At 33.2% G+C, this 20,023-nt stretch overlaps 2 protein-coding genes and 1 pseudogene across 2 annotated transcripts; all 3 read left to right on the top strand.

Annotated features, from left to right (window-relative positions):
- The first annotated feature begins 2,242 nt into the window (after positions 1 to 2,242).
- Positions 2,243 to 2,741, top strand: LOC122195725 (uncharacterized). The gene is made up of 2 exons (XM_042897802.2): positions 2,243 to 2,410; positions 2,482 to 2,741. The coding sequence occupies exons 1-2, from the start codon at positions 2,318 to 2,320 to the stop codon at positions 2,731 to 2,733; spliced, it is 345 nt and encodes a 114-aa protein (XP_042753736.2). The 5' UTR covers positions 2,243 to 2,317; the 3' UTR covers positions 2,734 to 2,741.
- A 4,398-nt stretch (positions 2,742 to 7,139) lies between these two features.
- LOC111903773 (pentatricopeptide repeat-containing protein At2g15690, mitochondrial-like) lies at positions 7,140 to 9,796 on the top strand (annotated as a pseudogene).
- Positions 9,797 to 13,362: 3,566 nt separating this feature from the next.
- LOC111903774 (squalene synthase 2) lies at positions 13,363 to 19,318 on the top strand. The gene is made up of 14 exons (XM_023899530.3): positions 13,363 to 13,703; positions 14,546 to 14,588; positions 15,035 to 15,124; positions 15,224 to 15,299; positions 15,688 to 15,763; positions 15,875 to 16,021; positions 16,468 to 16,572; positions 16,873 to 17,019; positions 17,987 to 18,062; positions 18,315 to 18,403; positions 18,546 to 18,637; positions 18,825 to 18,870; positions 18,967 to 19,027; positions 19,163 to 19,318. The coding sequence occupies exons 1-14, from the start codon at positions 13,494 to 13,496 to the stop codon at positions 19,174 to 19,176; spliced, it is 1,272 nt and encodes a 423-aa protein (XP_023755298.2). The 5' UTR covers positions 13,363 to 13,493; the 3' UTR covers positions 19,177 to 19,318.
- The last annotated feature ends 705 nt before the right edge of the window (positions 19,319 to 20,023 follow it).

Genomic DNA, 20,023 nt, shown 5'->3' with positions numbered 1-20,023 from the left:
AGTGTGTTTCTAATAATGATTATAAGTTGGTTAATAAGGTTAAATAAGTATCAAACCTAAGTGTAATCATAAATAAACTAAATTTCAATATTAAAATAATATTTTTACTTCTACTTATAAAGTTATGTCTTTAACTTTTAACATATTATACTTAATTTATTAGATTTAATATGTTGTTGTATGTAAACCATTATCAATTTAAAGTATAACTTTTGAACAGTTTTGACAAAATACTTATTTTGTTAATTTAAATATAACGTTACATGGTCAACTTCAATATAAATTTCAATTCCACTTAAAAAACCCAAAGAATATTTTGTGAATAGTTAAAAATGATAAATTGTAGTACTAGATACAAAAATTAAATTGTAATATTAATGTAACTAAAATATTTCCTAAAGATACTTTTATAATATTTAAAAGTTTTCAAATAATTAGCTTAAAATAACTTACAATAACAATAGTTAAAAATAACTCTATATAAATGATTACAATGATAGAAATTAAAACGTTAAGCAAATAAATTTTAAAAAATTAATTAATAATAACTCCAACTATAAATAACATTAAACTATATATTATATTTTATTTTATTCATGAGTAACACGCGGGTAGAGGTCATTCAAAAGATTGAGATTATGCAATTTTAATAGATGTATATATTATCATATAATTCAAAATAGAGTAAATTACATGAATGGTCCCCACGGTTTAGAGTAATTTGCGTCTTTGGTCCCTAACTTATTTTTTTAACTCGGAAGGTTCCTAATATTTGTTTTTGTTACGCACTTGGTCCCTGTCTTACCTAAAAATACTATTTTTCCCTTGATTTTCTAATTTATTTAAATAAACACACCTCCAACCCCACCCATTCACCTTACCTTACCTACCCCACAATTTTTTCCTATTTAAATAATAGTCATTTTAGGTAAGACAGAGACCAAACGTGTAATAAAAATAAACAGTAGAGACAAAGCGCGTAACAAAAACAAATAGTAGGGACCTTCCGAGTTAAAAAAGTAAGTTAGGGACCAAATGCGCAAATCACCCCAAACAATAGGGACCATTCGTGTAATTTACTCTTCAAAATAATCAATATATTATATCTCTTTAGTATACGAATTATTATATCAGATTTAACAATAATATTATTGTTATATTTAAAAAGAACATCTAAAGATTTCAGTTATATAGATGCTTCTGCGCAATGCGCGGGCATTCACCTAGTTTCATATATATTCTTATGAGAATTTCGCGCGTGTATGTATGTATATATATATATATATATATATATATATATATATATATATATATATATATATATATATATATACACATATATATATTAAACATCAAAATATTTGGTAACTTAATTTTTAAATATCATGTTTATCATTTATATACTTTCAAAATACCGTATGTATCCTTTTTAAATATCAAAATATCAATTTTAAATATTAAAATATCATATATACTCTTCTTAAGCATCAAAATCAATGTTAATATCTAACATATCATTTATCTAGAACATGAAAATAATCAACAACAACAAAAATTAAACAATCAATACATACATTTCATGGAAGAGAGTTGAAGAGGAAATGTTTTGTGGGCCGACATTCTAACAATATAGAAATAGACGTTCAATTATTATAGATGTAGAAATAATATGTTTACATTTTTTAACTATTAAATAATTCTAATATATAGAAATTATTATAAACAGTTAAAAACATTGCAAAAAAAGATTTGGACAAATATGATATTGTAAATGTTTGTGAATGGTAAATATGATATTAAGAAATTAAACCAGACACATATGATATTTTGATGTTTAAAAAAGACATATATGAAATTATTCCTTTATAAAATAACCATTTGAAAAAAAATAAGGGTTATTGTCATTGTAGGCCGACAAACTTTAGTATATTGGTTCACCCGGTGACACCCATTCTAATCAGCAGATTTAGATGCGACAAAATTGCAAATTTGGTCCCTGTGGTATGTCAAAACTAGCATGTTTGGTCCAAAATGGGTTTGGCTTGCAAAGATGGTCCAATAGTTTCTATTTGTTGCGAGTTTAGTCCAATGGCTTAACAGCCGTTACCAAGCTCCTGTTAATTTACCCATGCCCCTCTCACTTAAGGGTATTTTAGTCCATTCATCTAGCCCCTTTATTATTTTATTATTATTTAGTCCATAAAGAGACTACAACGTCTCTATTCTCGTCTCCAGCAACAAGCCCTAACTATCACTCCCTCTCTGATTTCATATTTTCCATCGATCACCCCCTGTGATTTCATCTTCTCCATCGACAATGGTGATGTGCTTCTGCAGAAAGTGGGCGATAGTTCGGACATCGTGGACAGATAACAACCCAGGGCGTCGATTTTGGGGATGTCCTGACCCAGTAAGTGTGTTAAACTTTATTTTGAAGACTGCTCCCTGATGATCTAATGTTTCTTTCTTCTTTTTTTCAAGAATTCATCATGTGGGTTTATTGGGTGGTATGATGAACCCATGTGTGCTCGTTCCAAAGTTATAATACCAGGGCTGCTTAGGACAATCAATAAGCTACGAAAAGCAATGGATGATATAAAAGAACAAGCAAGCAAGCATGAAAAAGCAATGGAGAAGATCAAAGAACAAGCAACTATGTTGAAGTATTACCTAGTCTATAGTTGGATTTTTTTGTTGTTGTGTTGCTGTTCTTGTTGTAAGTCCACAGGTTGATTGTGGTTATCTTTTGTAATAGGATAGGGTATATGTGTCTGGTTTAAGTATTTTTTTTTTTGCTAATGTGGAACATTGTTGTAATGCAAAGTAATGGTTAATGAAAATTTGGTATCTATTGACCAATTATGGATTTATTCTATTGTTCATACATAACCTTCTAAAGATAACATATAATGCATCCATATGTAGTTAACACAAAAGCATACTAAAGACATAATACCTATTACCATCTTCAAAATACATGTCATAAGTTATCTGAAAACAAAGTTATTGCAACAAAAGACATCCTGCATCTAGGAATCAAACCAAAGTTGTTCAATACAGTCAAACCAAAAGATAAAACCAACATAGACCATCAAGTCCCTCCCTGACCTTTGCATGTCCTGGAGTTGTACCCTTTGTTTCCACACTTACTACAAGTCACACTAACAAACTTTCTTGTTAGTTTCCCACTACCATGTGGACCATGACCATGAATCTCATTGGGACCAACATCTGACCTTTGACTCTGACTTTGACTCTTGCTTTGACTTTTCTCCTCCATGGATTGCCTTCTCTTCCTCTTGGGTCTCCCAGGTTGATTACGGTGTGGGGGAGGTGTGATCTGCATTGGACACTCACTTCTAGACCACAGTGCCCGACCTTTAATTGGTTCCACCTTGTACCCATATGTCGTTTTCCAAGTTTGTAGCCAGTGCACCTTGTGGACATAAGTATGGAGCTCTTGCATACACTCACCATGATCTGCTTTGTTAGAAATCACATGTCTGCAAGGGATACTTGTTAATTCCCATTTCCTGCAGCTGCATACCCTTTCATGCATATCAACAACATGTTGATCATTCCATGGGCCTTTGACTTGGTATTTTTCATCACCACACTATTCTGCAATGTACTGAGTAGCAGCTGCTTCATTCTTCTCCATGATCTTTGTTGTTGTTGGGGTTAGTGGGCCTACACACTTTTGTTGCACCTTGAGGACATTACATATCCTCTTCATCATATACTCCCTAATAAACTCCAAGCAACTAATAATTGATTTGTCTCTCCCATCAACTAGCTTGCCATTAAACACCTCACAAAGGTTGTTTAACAGCATGTATGTGGTTGCTCTCCCTGTATAGAAAAGGGTAAAAGTGTCATAATGTTATGTGAAGGGTAAAATGGTAAAAGGGTAAAAGGGTCATAATAGCTTACCTGTGAAATGGCTTTTTTCCCAATGTTGTGGTGGTATTGACTTCAACCATTCATATGCCGATTTGTCATATAAACTGAATTGGTGCATGAAATGGTTAAACTCTGGCATTGTTGTAGCTGTGGCACAATCCCAAAGGTGATCTTTATATTCCTTAGTTCTCCAGTTTTTCTTCATGTTCTCATGTATATGTATGAGACAGAACCTATGCCCAACACATGGGAACAGTTGACTAACTGCTTGTAGCAAACCCTGGCAACAAATTACACATGTTTAACAAATAAACATTAAAAATAATAAATAAACAACCATTACCTTTTGTCTGTCACTAACAAAAGTGAAATTAGACATAGCATGTAGATCCAAGTCATCACCAAGACATTCAAGGAACCACTTCCAAGATTCACAGTTTTCAATCTCTACAATGGCATATGCAAGTGGGTATATGCCATTGTTGGAATCTAATCCAACTGCAGTTAAGATCTGGCCTGGATAAGGGCCTTTCATATGAGCCCCATCTAGCCCCAAGAAATCTCTTAAACAAGCTTTGAATCCCTTCTTCATCCCCCCTAGACAAACATAGATTCTTTTGAAACATCTTGAAGTGCACTTCACCAAATTAGATTCTGAAACATCTCCAAGTTCTAATTTGACTGTGGTATCAGGATTGGTTGACTGCAACTCAAGGATATAGTCTCTCATAACTTCATACTGTTTTTTGTAATCACCCACTACAATCTTTTTTGCATCTGCTTTAGCTCTAAAAACTTTATGGATTGAGAAGCCCACTCCATACTTCTTCTGTAATTGTTCTTGGAGAGCTTTAACTGGGATAGTAGGGTTGGATTCTACCTGATCCATGATTTGTTTGGACATAAACTTCGCTGTTGCAGCTCTCACCTTCCTTGTATTCATACAAGTGTGTTTGTCTTCATATGTTTTAATGTACCAGCTGCTTGCATCTGTAAACCTCGAGGCATGTAACATCAAAGGACAAGAAGAATCTGCTTTTTCCTGACTTGTCCCACCTTGTTTGTCCTTTTCTTTACTTTTCCCTTTAATTTTCCCTTTACTTTTTTCAGCTTGGGTAGGTCCACCAACTCCATCATTAGTAAATGCCACAACTCCATTACATATGGCCCTCAATCTGGATTTGTCATTTTTTTAAATGCAATATTCTTTTTTGTTTCCATTGCATGCATTTTGATTTTCTCTTTCAACTCCTGCTTACTGTTATACGTTTGACCTATTTTAAAATGACACTTATGAACCTCACCTAATGAACAACTTTTTTCCTTACTTAGTTGTTTCAAAACTGCTCTTCTCTTCCTGTCCTGATCAGAATCCTCATCCATGGAATCAAAAGCATCATTGTCAATGACATCTAACTCATCTGCTTCTTCATCACTCTCATGTTGTCTAGGATTCCTAGCCCTTTTATCTAAGAACTCTACTTCTGTATCAATGCTCATGTTAAAATCCCTCATATCAACTTCAACATCTTCAATTACATTATCTTCATCCACCCAATAATCACTATCATCTTCCTGCTCTGTTTCACTTCTTTCTTTACTTTCAACCTTACTTACATTTTCTTTTCCACTACTATCCATGTTAGACTGAGGTTGGTTTTCACTTCCATCTTGGACAAAAACATCAGTTTGATAGTCAAAATCCCAAAAGTCATTCATTTGAGGTTGGTTTTCTTCATCCATTTGAGCTTGGTTTTCTTCATCCATTTGAGGTTGGTTTTCTTCATCCATTTGAGGTTCATTGACATCATGCATGTCAGTGCCATTGACTCCATCAACATTGCTTTGTAGTATTTGTTGGTAGAGTCCAATATCAAAATCAGTAGCTGCCTCAACAAAGTCTTTGGCTATCTGCTCAGTCTCACCAATATCATCAAAGTATATTTTCTTACTGCAAGATGCCATCACTCCATCCTTGCTCATACCCCTTCTCCTATTATATCCAGGTGATAAAGTTACGACTTGAACTATTTCATTAACTTGGATTTCAGGTTGGTTTGCTTGAGTGGGCACCACATCAACTAAATTATCAGTAGGTGTAGTCATTACAGGTGTTTCCTTTCATTAGTCATCAGGAGCTTCATCAATGTGTTGCACATCCTCATGTGGTTCATCTAACTGTACAAGGGTAACCTTGGTAACAGGCTTAGGATTCAAGAAATAGGTGAGTAGTCTTGTTTCACCATGCTCTGTGTATACCTTCATCACTTTGTGCTCACTGACATATTGAGAAAAGTTTGCAACATCTTGATCATTTCCTAAAGGGCGAAGACCAAAGTGGAAGTCTCCACCAGACACAAGAAAATGGTAGTATATAACAAGAGGAACCCCATATCTAAAACCCTTCATGATTGCATCGAGCTCATGAACTGAAAACTCATCCATGTCTACCATGTCAACATAGTTTACAGTTCCATCAATGTAACGGACATCAGGGTACTTGGTGAACTCACCTCCATGGTACAACTTAATGGTAAACAATGTTGTGTCCATCTTCAAAACAAGAAAAAAACACCTCAGTTGGACTTACTTCAAAAAAATCAAGAAATCAAAAGATGAAAAAGGGCAAATTACGTACCATAAACAACCTTAAGGTTGAAGGGTGTGTTTAACAACCTTATGTGCCACATTGGTATGTTCATCCACCGATAATCTCTACAAATCGCAGCTTAACTAACAGAACTAATTTTGTGTCTAGGGCTTTTATTGATCTTGGTAAAGAACGACGGTCTACTTTATTGAGAAGGAGACGAACTACTTTTATTGAGCTTTAGCGGGAACGGTTACAGGGATGAATGGACTAAAATACCCTTAAGTAAGAGGGGCATGGGTAAATTAACGGGAGCTTGGTAACGGCTGTTAAGCCATTGGACTAAACTCGCAACAAATAGAAACTATTGGACCATCTTTGCAAGCCAAACCCATTTTGGACCAAACATGCTAGTTTTGACATACCACAGGGACCAAATTTGCAATTTTGTCTTTAGATGCCAACTCAATTGCCACGTATAACACCTAATCTAATGCTTTCTGTAGAACCTGAATCCAATCAAATCCCTTGTTGTCTTTCATCTTAACCCGCTCTGATGCTGTCTTCTTCAGCTCCACTGCTGTCTTCTTCGATTCCGGCGGTGGCCTTAATGTTGACTCTGGTAGAATCGAACACCAATCTGTGACTCAACACATCCACAAAACCACCAACTCTTCCCAAAACACGACAACACACCAACCTATCTCCGCCATCGGATGTGGATTTAATGACGCTATGGAAAAATAGGTCGACTAAAGAAATGATTGAGTTAATGTCTTAAGGTGTGCCCGCAGGATCTGATGTTTTCAAGCTTGTTTTGGATTCGTGTGACGATCTTAAACTGGGGAAGAATGTTCAGTAGCCTCTTATTCGATCTCCCTATTATGGTTTTGTGAATTTGAACTCTAAATTGATGGTACTATACATAAAATGCAACATCATGAGGGATGCACGTGGGGTGTTCGACAGAATGCGTGAATGAGACGACTTAAGCTTATGGCATTCAATGATAAAGGGTTACATAGATAACGGGGAACTCAATGCAGGTTTGTTTTTATACGACCAGATGAAAGAGTTGGGCTTAACTCTAAACAAGGAGACTTTCCGATTACTTTTTTCAGCATGTGCCAGTGTTAATTCGATTCAAGAATGCTTCAAACACTTCAAATCAATGAAGAACGACTACAATCCAGATCCATAAATTGATCATTATTTAGGGGTTATTGATGTTTTGGGGAAATATGGGCATCTAAACGAATCTTTTGAGTTCATCAAAAACATTCCTTTTGAACATATATTTGAAATATAGGAATCATTATTGAATTCTGCTCAAATCTATGGTGATATCGAGCTAGAAGATCAAGCCATGGAATTTCTGCAACCATCAATCGCATTACACAAACTTCCTTTAATTAATCAATCTGCAAGTAATATGATTTAAGGGAAGAAGAATAAAGTCTATGAATACCGAAATCGAGGGTGGTGGCCCTGATGTTCGCTCCACCGTTGTCTTTTCAGCCACCCCATTCTCTCTAATTACACCCACCACCACATCGAAAATCTCACATACACTTTCCAGGATTGTAGTTTTGGAATTAGAACATATGAGAAGTACATGGCGTTAATGACGAAGAAGAAGCTCCATTGTTATTGTTCGTAAGCCCTCACGTCCCGATGTAAACTGATGGATTAGTTCTATCTTCGTGGCAATTAGGTTTTGGCTTACGTGGCAACAATGAGTCGACTCACCACTGAGTCATTGTTGACTCACCTGCCTAGTTGGCAATTGACAAGGCACTGTAACCTTCAAAAATAGGTAAAGGTACCAAATTAACCGGTAAAACACAACTTCGTACCCTTCAAAGGCAAAAAAAATCACGAGGGACTATTTAAACCAATATACTAAACATTGTTGGGCTACAGTGACAATAACCCAAAAAAATAATAGCCACTTGTTTTAGAATAAGCATTATGAAGTAGTCAAAAAAAGATTAAGCCCTAATATTATAGTTTGATTGTACACACACACACACACACACACACATATATATATATATATATATATATATATATATATATATATATATATATGTGTGTGTGTGTGTGTGTGTGTGTGTGTGTCCCACACATTGATATACTAGATATACCATTCCGGATAGTGCTCATTCCAAATTTTTTGCAACCAAAATATCAAAGTTTCTTACATTTAAGTTTTTAAACGATTTTTTGTACATCAGATGTGTAGAACCTGTTCGGAATGGCATATTGCATGTTGATTTATTGTTAGTCTTAGTCATCATGACCATATAAGTATCTTAAAATTGTTAGTATCACTCCATAAAGAGGAAATAAGTGTAGATTACCTATTGAATATGGTTATGGTATGCAAAATAAGTTTCTAAAAATCCATAGAACTAATCAAGATTGTTTGGAATACGAAGAACTTATTTGAAATGTCTCTTCAGAATAATTTTTCTTTTTGTTTATGATATTGTTAAATTAAGAAGTAATATTGATTTGTATTAAACCAGTACCTATGAATTAGCCCCAAAATAAGAACTAGTGTGTTCGAAGATGCCCCTAATCAAATTGTGTTGATGTTGCTAAAAAAGTGAGTTTTAAGGATGACAAATTATATACTGTCTACAAGTGCTTTCAGAATTGGTCTTAATAAAGGTAAATTTTAATTAAAAAATATGATTATAAATATTTTTTATGATACTAAAAGTAAACAATAGTTTTTGGTTGGATTTTTTTTTGTAGACTAGTTGCCATTTTATAATTTTTGTTATGGATATATTTTATAATGTTTGGAGGCATTTCACTTTTATAATACCTTTGTATTTTTGAATCACAGTCTCCAACATCTAGTGAGTCGAATGATGAGGATGTGATGCTAATAAAATATGAACTGCTACGCCTCGAGGACAACTAAAGAGGTATTGTTGGTACCATTACGTTAGATATGATTCGAGATTTTCAACGTGCGAATGAGCGAATGATAATATTGGAAATTCCATAACTGCTTTTTGTGGCCAAGAAGCATAGAGAACTAGCATTGTATAATATGCAAATGTTCCTCATTACAGTTTTTGAAGATATACGACTGTTTGTGAACACAATGAACGTCATTGAGGAAGCACGTAGGACAAGAGCAACAATAGAAGAATGAGTGTAAATGTTTGATATTGTGTTTTGCCTAATTGAGACATACATGAAATTGTTTCAAAGTCGTGTAGACACTTCTACTTTGCACCGTATGTTGATGAACCAGTAAAATCTGGATGAATTCTAAAATATCAATGTTGAGTACATTCCAACGGGTGTTAGAGAAATAGGATCTTACCCATTTCGCATTACCGATTTTGGCAAGTCACTCACATGCGGCAGCCGCATAGTCAACCGAATGTTTCTTCAAAATTAGACATAGTATATGTAACGTCCAAATTTTCAAACCAAAATTTTTATTGTTAAATCCATATAAAAATAGTTTTCATAAAAACCATCCCAAGAAAAGTCATAATGTTAAATACAATTCTACATCAAAATATTAGAGTGTCCCAAAAATATCCAGTAACATAATCTCCCAACGAACGTGTACAATCAAGCATTTGCCTTCCAGCGATCCTCAGAACTACCTGAAACGTATTTAATCAACAACTGTAAGCACAAAGCTTAGTGAGTTCCCCAAAAATATTACATACATCACAACACATAATACCACTTTGGGTTATCAACAACCCTGAAAACTACATGAAGTCTCAGTAAGCAAACAACACACCCTGTGGGTTATCAACAACCTTGGAGACTACTCAAAGTCTCAACACATACAAACAATGCAAACACAGTGATAACACTTAGACCCAGTTGGTCGTCACATACATCTACAATTATTCTACCATACAGGTAAGAGTGTAAGTGAGGAGATTCACCTAGTATTGATGATTGATAGAACTCACACCTGAACTGCCAGAACTACACTTCGCCTAATTAAATACACCAATTAACCTCAATTAATAATTAAGGTATTTCCTACATATACTATTAAGCCCAAGACAAGTCTAGTCCACACTCATAGTAAAAGACCGATTTTCCCTTACAAAACCCTTCACAGTCTATCTAAGACATAAGTGGTCAAAGACAATGAAAGTCAACGGAAGTCAACCCTTGGTCAGTACGCTCGACGTACTCAACCCTACGTTGGGCATAGAGCGAAAATCAGGAAAGTTGGTCTCACATCTGGCTACGCGGGGCGTAGCCAGGGGTACGTTCACCGTAAGTAAGCAAGTCTCAAAACTTCCATATAATATCTTAATCATTAAGACTCGTTCCAAACTCAGCTCTAGCCCCTAAAGAATGTCATAAGTCGTAAAGTCTCTGATTGTAATCCTTTTCATGGCTAAAGAGAGCTTAACCTCTAAAACCTTAACTTCATCATCACCAAAAGCTCCAAAACACTTGCATGAAGGAGAGGAGAAGGTCCAACTAACATCTTTATGAGTCACAACACTCTAAGACCTCTGAAAGGACAAATCAATAACCTTGAAGTACTCCATACTCACAAGGATCAAAGTCTTGGGACAAAAGAAGCATAAAACCATGCAATATCTAACAACATAAGTCCCAAGGTAAGAACTTTATACCTTCAAAAGATAGATAAGGAAGGATAGATTCTGGATCCAAAGGTTTGCAAGCACCACCACTTCTTGAATGATCATTCCTTCACAACCAAGAGCACAAAAATGTCACTCTCAAGCTTCAAATCACACTCACAAGGCTAGGGTTTCGTTTTAGGGTTTAGAGGGAATGAAGGTTGGATGAGAGGATGTCCAAAGAAGTGATAAGGTAATTAATTATGGGTCACACCCTAAAATTTAGGGTTTAGGAATTGTGCGAGTACACCTGGTGTACTCACATGTACGCCAACGTACTCCCTCATCCATCTTGACTCCTTTAATGACTTACGCCCGTCATACATGGCTAGTACGCCCAGTGTACGTGGCTAAAATGCAAGTTACAACAACTTCAAGGGTTAAAAAGAAAATGCTCAACAACGGGTGTTACAGTATATAACTTGTGGCCATAGCAAAGGTTATAATGTTCAATTTCGATCAACTCTTGAGCGTAAAGCCAATGTCACACTCTTACACAATACTCATGATAAGAATTAGGGAAACACACACACACACATACACACACACACACACACACACACACACATATATATATATATATATATATATATATATATATATATATATATATATATGTATGTGTGTGTGTGCGTGTGTGTGGGTGTGTTTGTGTGTGTGTAAAACCATGTTGTGTATGCATTCATTCATACTTGTACATAAAATACAAAAAATATCGTATGAAGTGAATATAAGATATATACATATTAATGAAAGGCTTAGTGGTAAGCACCATAAATTAGGCGCACTTGCTTCTTAATTTCCTGAATTTGAATCCTAACATCACTTTTTTAATTACATGTGATTGTCATGTTAGTTAAAAATTCACTTGAGCAGCCACATGACATGTCGTGTCAACCAAGTAACTGGACAAATGTATACAAAAATTATTCATTTGTATTCATTTTAAACAACGTTGAAAGATTATTAATAAATCTATACAAAGTTATAGAGAAATGATAAAACATATACAAAATTAAAAGATTATTGGTAATAATTATTCAAAAAAAATTATTGGTATCTTTTGTATATAACCCAAAGTTCATTTCCCTCTTTAGAGCTTTCATGATAAGAGCTTTTTAAAAGGTCTTTTAAAAAATTAAAACTTTTGTAAATGAAATGAGTTTGTTAATTAAGAAGCTCTTCTCTTGAACTTTTTCAATAATGTGCTAGGTTTCATAACTTTGTAACCATTTGCAAATAGACAACTACATAATCAAAATACAGATAATCATATTGAAAAAGCTCTCTTAGAGTATCCACAAAAGAAGTTTTATAATAGTTTTTCAATAGCTTTTTAGTGGCCAAAAAATTGTTACTAAAAATGAAAAATTCACTAGAGGAGCTTTTCATATTAAAGTTTTTTCAAGAACTATTCTCTTGAGTTTTTTCAATGATGTAGTGGATTTTGGAGCTTTTCAAAGCAAATATCAAATAGACACTAGTAAAATAACAAAGATATATACTCAAATAGAAAAAGCTCTCTAGTGGGTATAAATAATTTTTTCATTTAAAGTTTTTCATGAAAAATCTCTAAAAAAGAGGTTTTCCTATCATAGATGCTCTTTTGTGGGGACACAATGAGCTTTTACAATTTAGAATTTTTTTTCATGACTCTTTCATATTATGGATACTTTTAGAGGATGTTTGACATTGCACTTTTAACTTTTAATTTTTTTAAAAAGCCAAAAGATATCGAAAAGTTTTTTTTAAAAATGACTTTTTGTATAGACGAAAAAGAGGGGTTTCAAAAAGTTACAAAAATATGATTTTTTGTGACTTTACATGTAAAAGTTATACCAAAAGTCATTTTGCTAATTCAAATATATTTTAAATAGTTCCTTTTGCAAAAAACTCTTCTACAAAAAAGACGTTTGATTCAAAAACAATCCCAAACACCCCTTTAGTCATTTTCCCTACAAGATAAATGATAGGGTTACTAAATAAAAACCTAGTTGTCATTAAGTAAACTTTTTGTTTATGAAATATAAACTTGTAACATAAACCTTTAAATATTGATCTGAAATTATATTTCTATAAGTAAAAATACATTGTTATTTAATTATTATGATTTGTCTCTATCTAAATTAAAATAAAAATATAATTATATGTGAAAATAGAATCACCAATTTGGACAAGCGGTCGATAACACATTCGCATGCATTAGCAATAATCGTACCGGCCGGCCTACATTCCCTTCCCTCCAGCCCCCATAATATCATCCCCTTCCTAATCCTAACAAACTCCAACAATCTCATTATAATCCCATTGATATTTCTTCTTCCGATCTGCACATTCATCTCGTTGAAATGAGTCACGATACAATGGGGACTTTAAAGGCGGTGCTACAGCATCCTGATGATTTTTATCCATTGATGAAGCTCATGATGGCGACGAAGCAGGCGGAGAAACAGATCCCGACGGAGCCACACTGGGGATTTTGTTATTCAATGCTTCATAAGGTTTCTAGAAGCTTCGGCCTCGTTATTCAACAGCTTGGCTCCGAGCTTCGTGACGCTGTAAGTTATGCGATCTCGCGTTTATCGTTTTGTTTCTTTTTATTATTCTTATTCCATTTCCATGTGTTGATTTCAATTTTTCGTCAAAATTGTTGGTTGCTAAATGCGAATGTGTGAATGATGAATCCAAAACATACATACATTTAATACATTTAATGTTTCGCTGTATCAGCTGGTTTTCGTTTGACGATCGTTAATGCGAATTGTGTAATTGATCGACAATCCACGTCTATATGACGCATATATTTCAAAATTTCTTAAGAATTTTGATTTTGTGGATTATGAATGCATGAATTCAATACATTCCTGCAACGTCTTGTTCTATCAACTTTCCTTCTACGTTAGAGTTTTTAGATTTTCAGGATCGTGAGTGGTTTAGTTAATTTAATCATAAAAATGTTGCAAGCTTTAATAAGTATGTTTTTAGGTGTTTGAATTTATTATGCCAATCAAACATTTAAGTGAAAACTATTAACATTATGCACCTCACTCCTTGTTTTCTGTCACTGTGATATCTATCAATGAGCAATAAGTGAAAACACAATGGAAAACTTATTCTCATCTTCCATGTTAGCAGCAAGAAAAGAATTTTCTTAATTTTGGTATTGAGATCATAGCAAAGAAATATCTGTATGGTGGACACTTTGCTGCATTGAAATTTGTGGAGTCTATGCTAACTTTCTTAATCTGTAGAAGATACAATAATCTGTATTGCTAACTTTATGGAGTCTATGCTAACTTTGTTAATCTGTAGAAGATACAACAATCTCATTATAAGTTCAGCTTTTTGTTAAAATATTGCTGGATTTCCTCATTCTCTTGTCAACATGCTGCTGATGCAGGTGTGCGTTTTCTATCTGCTTCTCCGAGCCCTTGACACTGTTGGTATGCTCTGTTACCTTTATGTGTAGGTTCTATTATTTTACATCACTTGTAGCTTCTTTACTTTTTGTACAAATTAGGTAGCCTACTAACACCTTTGGGCCCCATTTATTATTAGGATATGACATAACAGATGGTCTTCTATGCATTTGACTGAACTAGGATTGAGACTGAGTCAATGAGACAAAAATTGCAATTTTTTGTCCTACTTGAAAAGTTGGGAGAGGGACTCCTGTCAATCATGTCCTGTGTAACAAACACAAACTTAATGTACAAGGTCTTTGTGATCCACCTATTTAATAAAAAAGACAGTAATCCTTACTTACATGCTGTTTCTTTTTAACTTAATGTACATAAAGGGGACAAAACTTAATCATGTATGTTATATATGTGTGTTTCTTGTTGACTTAACTGAGAAAGTAATAGAAATGATTTTTCCTTTTGACCAGAGGATGATACAAAGATAGATACTATGGTGAAGATACCAATTCTGATGGAATTTCATCGCCATATCTATGATCCTGATTGGAATTTCTCATGTGAGTACTGAATGTATTGCCTTCCTTTCTTAAATCTTTGAGATCTTATCCATCATACATGATTTACATGCTGATTCTAGTTGTTTCTTTTTTCTGAAGGTGGTACTAAGGAATACAGGATTCTCATGGACCAATTTCATCATGTTTCAACTGCCTTTTTGGAGCTCAATGGCAGGTTGCTTTTACACATAACTCTTGATTGTGGAATCTTAGGTATCTTGTAATGGTTGGTGGATTTCAAATCAACATAACCGAAAGCATTAGTGATACGTTTCTCATCATGTTTCTGGTTTTATCATTTGAGGACATGATAAGATTGACTTAGATGAGGAGGGCATTCATGTCTTTTTGCACAAATACCATCTTGTACAAAGTACAACATGTTCATGTTATGCCATGTCATAAATTGCTTAGATTTGATCAAAATAGATACTTGAAGTAGCCTTCTGAAGATTTGTGAGATTAACTAATCTAATTTGTTACTCAAGATATGTACTTATATGTGTTTTTTCACATGTTATCCTTCTACTGATTTATTTACAAAATCTTCAACTATTGTCCAGTTATCAGGAGGCAATTGAGGATATCACCATGAAAATGGGTGCAGGAATGGCAAAGTTTATATGCAAAGAGGTACATGTTATGATTGCCTAAAGTGGGACCCATGTCAGTGGGACAAAATTAAACTTTAGTCAAGATCTTTTTCTCTCTTTCTTTGTTGTGAGAAAAGATTATTTTGACTTTTTGCAGGAAGTTGTAAGCATGGCTGACTATGATGAATATTGTCATTATGTTGCTGGACATGTTGGATTAGGATTGTCAAAACTATTTTATGCCTCAGGAAAAGAAGCAATGTTTCCTGAATCTACCTCCAATTCAATGGGCTTATTTCTTCAGGTAATCATTGCAATGTACTTTCATTTATTTGTTTTATAATATCATCCTATATTACAACATTGTAATTTGAAAAATCTACCCAATCACAAATCAATGTAATTTCATTTCTTTGTTTATAAGAGCATCCTATATTAACACAAAGGCCTTTCAAATGGTATTTGCAATGCCTAGTCATGTTTCATCTTACATATATTGAAAGTTGAATTGAAATTTTTAAATGCCATGTCATTTTTTTGGGTTTCACATATTAATTAAAAAAATTACTTTTTGCTATTTTACTTTTACCATTTAGTTACATTGATCTATTTATTATCTTAATGCATATCATATAGAATACACTTATATATTACAAACATTTAATTTATATTTGTTTAATCAACTTCTATATTTTTAAATAAATTAATAGAACTACATTAATATTTATTATTTCTGGTACCATTTTGCAGAAAACAAACATTGTTAGGGATTTTCTTGAGGACATAAATGAACAACCCAAATCCCGTGTTTATTGGCCTCGCCAGGTCTGGAGTAAATACGCGAGTAAACCAGAGGTATAAATATATACACATAATATTTTTTTCATTTATTTAAAAAAAAAATCTCAAAAACTTTCTTGTAGTGAATTTGGCATGTATTGGACTAGAATTCATGTCAATGGAGACAAAAATTGCAATATTTTTCTCCACCTAAAAAGGTGGGATGATGTCTTGTCTTGAAAAAGACGTGAATGCCCCTCCTCATTGAAAATAGCCCTAGAAAGGTTTTTAGGGCTATTTTTAATGTACGTCAAATGCAATACAACTTGTTTTGTCAAATTCCATTTAACCAGTTATCGGTATTACGTGTCTCAGGACTTGAAACACAAAGAGAATTCAGTGAAGGCCATTCAATGTCTGAATGATATGATTACAAACGCATTAATACATATTGAAGATTGTTTAAAGTATTTATCCGGAATACGTGATCCAGCAATCTTCAAATTTTGTGCTATACCTCAGGTATTCCTTTTGCCTTTTTTTTCCCATTCAGGACATGATATGACATGACAGTACTGGCTGTCAGCTAGACAGACAGGACATTATTGGCCTAGTCTAGACTAGACTGGACTGGACTAGACTAAAAAATCTTTGTTGGCAATTTTTAATGATTGATGAGGAGGACATTTTTGTCTTTTGCAAATTTTGTCCGATTGACATCTTCCGATCCCAGTCCAATGTTGTCAAACACAGTATAAGTTGTTTTCTTTGTGTCCTGTCTCAACCACAATGATTATTAAGAGTAAAAACGTTGCTATTATGAGTAAAAAAGTGTAAGTATGTTTCCATTATGGGAAAAATATAAAGTATATTCCTTATTGGTAAAAAAGGGAAATTGTCAAAAAAGTTCCAATATTTTCGAAAAAGTTTCACTTTAGTCCCCCAAAAAGAATTTGAACATAAAGGTCCCGATTATTTCATTTTGGCTCAAAATCCCCAAAAAAAGTATAATGGTTTTATGCGGAAAAGTCCCATTATTTTGGGAAATTTTTTGATAAAGTCCTAAATGTTTTTTTTTTTTTGAAAAGAAAAGTCTCATTATCTTTGGGAAAATCACTTAATCTTTCATTTCATGTTAAAATAAAAAAAGGACTTTTTCATTAATTTGCGCAAAATGTTAAATAATCGGGATTTTTCTATTAAAAAAAAACATTTAAGACTTTATCAATTTTTTTCCCAAAATAACGGGACTTTTCTGCATAAAACCGTTATCAATAAAAAGTATAAGTATGTTGTTATTATTGGTAAATAAATTAAGCTACATCGCCCATATTTGTAGCAAGAGTAAAGTATGTTGCTATTCCCCTGAAATTTACCCTTTGATATCTTTCATTTATTAAAAATCTATGATGAGTTATTAAATTAAACCTCAAGATGCAGAATTGCAGTTTAAGTATTCTTTATGGACATTTAACTGATCTTGTATTAGATTATGGCAATTGGAACTTTGACTCTTTGCTACAATAACATTGGAGTTTTCAGAGGGGTAGTGAAATTGAGACGTGGTAAGTTTTTTTTTTTTTTTTTTTTTTTTTTTTTTTTGAAAAAAATACATTGTGTTGTTGCATAAATTGGTAAAAAGGTAAAACATATTTCCATCAGTAAAGCATTCATGAGGTAACTTCTTGAAATATTTTTACATACAAAATTTTACTTTGTTACAAAAATTGGGAATATGTGAAATGTTATTGTATAAATTATAAATCCACATATAACCAAAATTATACCTTTGGAGTAATTTGTATTGTTTTTTATAGGTCTTACTGCAAAAATAATTGATCAGACTAAAACCATGGCAGACGTGTATGGTGCATTTTATGATTTTTCCTTGTCTCTTAGGTCCAAGGTATTATTATTATTATTATTATTATTATTATTATTATTATTATTATTATTATTATTGTTTTATTGTATTTATGAATTTTTTAAAATAACAAATTTTTTTTCTTAAGTTTTAATGGGGGGTTTATGTATTTAACAAATAACAGGTTAACTTGAAAGATCCAAATGCTCATACAACAGTAAGCAGGATAGAAATTGTCCTAAAAATCTGCAGGGACTCTGGCACCCTCCACAAAAGGTATTTCAAATATATATTTTTTTAAAATTTCCTATTCCATGTACAAAAGGAGGTAGAGATCATGAGGGCAAAATGGTCATTTTATGGTTTAACAACATAAGTTATAGGGGCAAAATGGTCAAAAGAGTAAAGTATGTTGTTATTTCTTGCAATTGTTCTGATTCTCCAATTGTTTGGCCTTCATCAGGAAATCTTACATAGCCGACAACGATTCATCCTACGGTCCACCTCTGGTGAGGGATTCAAATTTCCTAAAATGCCCTTATAATCCTAATATTTCAACCACAACCATCTTCTAACAATATCCCATATATGATCTTTATATGCAGATTGCTTTTCTTATCGTTATAATGGCAATTCTTTATGCATATAGTCAGCTCAACAAAACCAGTAAGCATATTCATTAACTTTTTCTTTTTCCTACACTTGACTAAACACACTAGAAAACATCCTGTTCTATCCTATCCTGTCCTGTCCTGTTTTGTTTTGTTCTGTTCTGTATAACAAACGATCTTCTTTTTGTAGAAGTTACATCGTGAGAGTCAGTCGGTATCAGTGTAATGTCGATTACCATCAACGGATAGCCAACACAGTATGGTAAAACCATTGTCTAAAAATCTAATTTTTTTTTAATTTTTTTTCGGTTATTGTTATGTAGCGGTATAGGTAGAGAGTATGCAATAAATTGGGGTTTGGGTTCTTCGTAAAGTTGATTGTTATAAATGTTACAACAAATTTGTTACAGAATTATTGATTCATTAGCTTTTGTTATTTAGCATTAATATGTGAAATGACATGATTTTATATTGGTTTATGTTAGCAAATTATACTTACACATAACAGAAACGTACTTTTATTAATACGTAACAAATAAAGTACTTTACCCTTGTGGTTGGGAAATATAAGTACATTTCTATTATTGGTCTTATAAGAAAATAAAGTGACATTGCTATTTTCATCAAAAATGTAAATCTGTTGCTATTGTGGGTAAATAAATAAAGTACATTGTCAGTATTGAAGTAAATTGCTACTTCAGATAATGTGTCCAAAGTTGGTGGTTATGAATGTGGTATAAGTTTTATTGGAAATAGAGAATTAGGTAGTTTATTTAGTAGAAATCAGTGAAGTGACAAGTGACAAGATATGTATTCAGGATTCATAGGAACAAATACATACAAAGGTGAGGGTTTATGGTGGATATATAGTGCTAAAATGTTATCAAAAGGATTTTAGTTCTAAATAATACACAATTATCAAACAAATGTTTCTTTCTCGAAAAAGAAAAGTCGTTGGTAAATAAAAGTGATTATGGTATCATCCATCGATCTCTTCTTATTGATAATCAATGCCCTATTATATCGGGACCAATACAATGCAAAACTACCA

The sequence above is a fragment of the Lactuca sativa genome, chromosome 8, assembly GCF_002870075.4.
Source record: "Lactuca sativa cultivar Salinas chromosome 8, Lsat_Salinas_v11, whole genome shotgun sequence".
Classification (NCBI taxonomy): domain Eukaryota; kingdom Viridiplantae; phylum Streptophyta; class Magnoliopsida; order Asterales; family Asteraceae; genus Lactuca; species Lactuca sativa.
The sequence above is the reverse complement of the archived record's forward strand: the minus strand, read 5'-3'. Positions and strand labels throughout refer to the sequence as shown.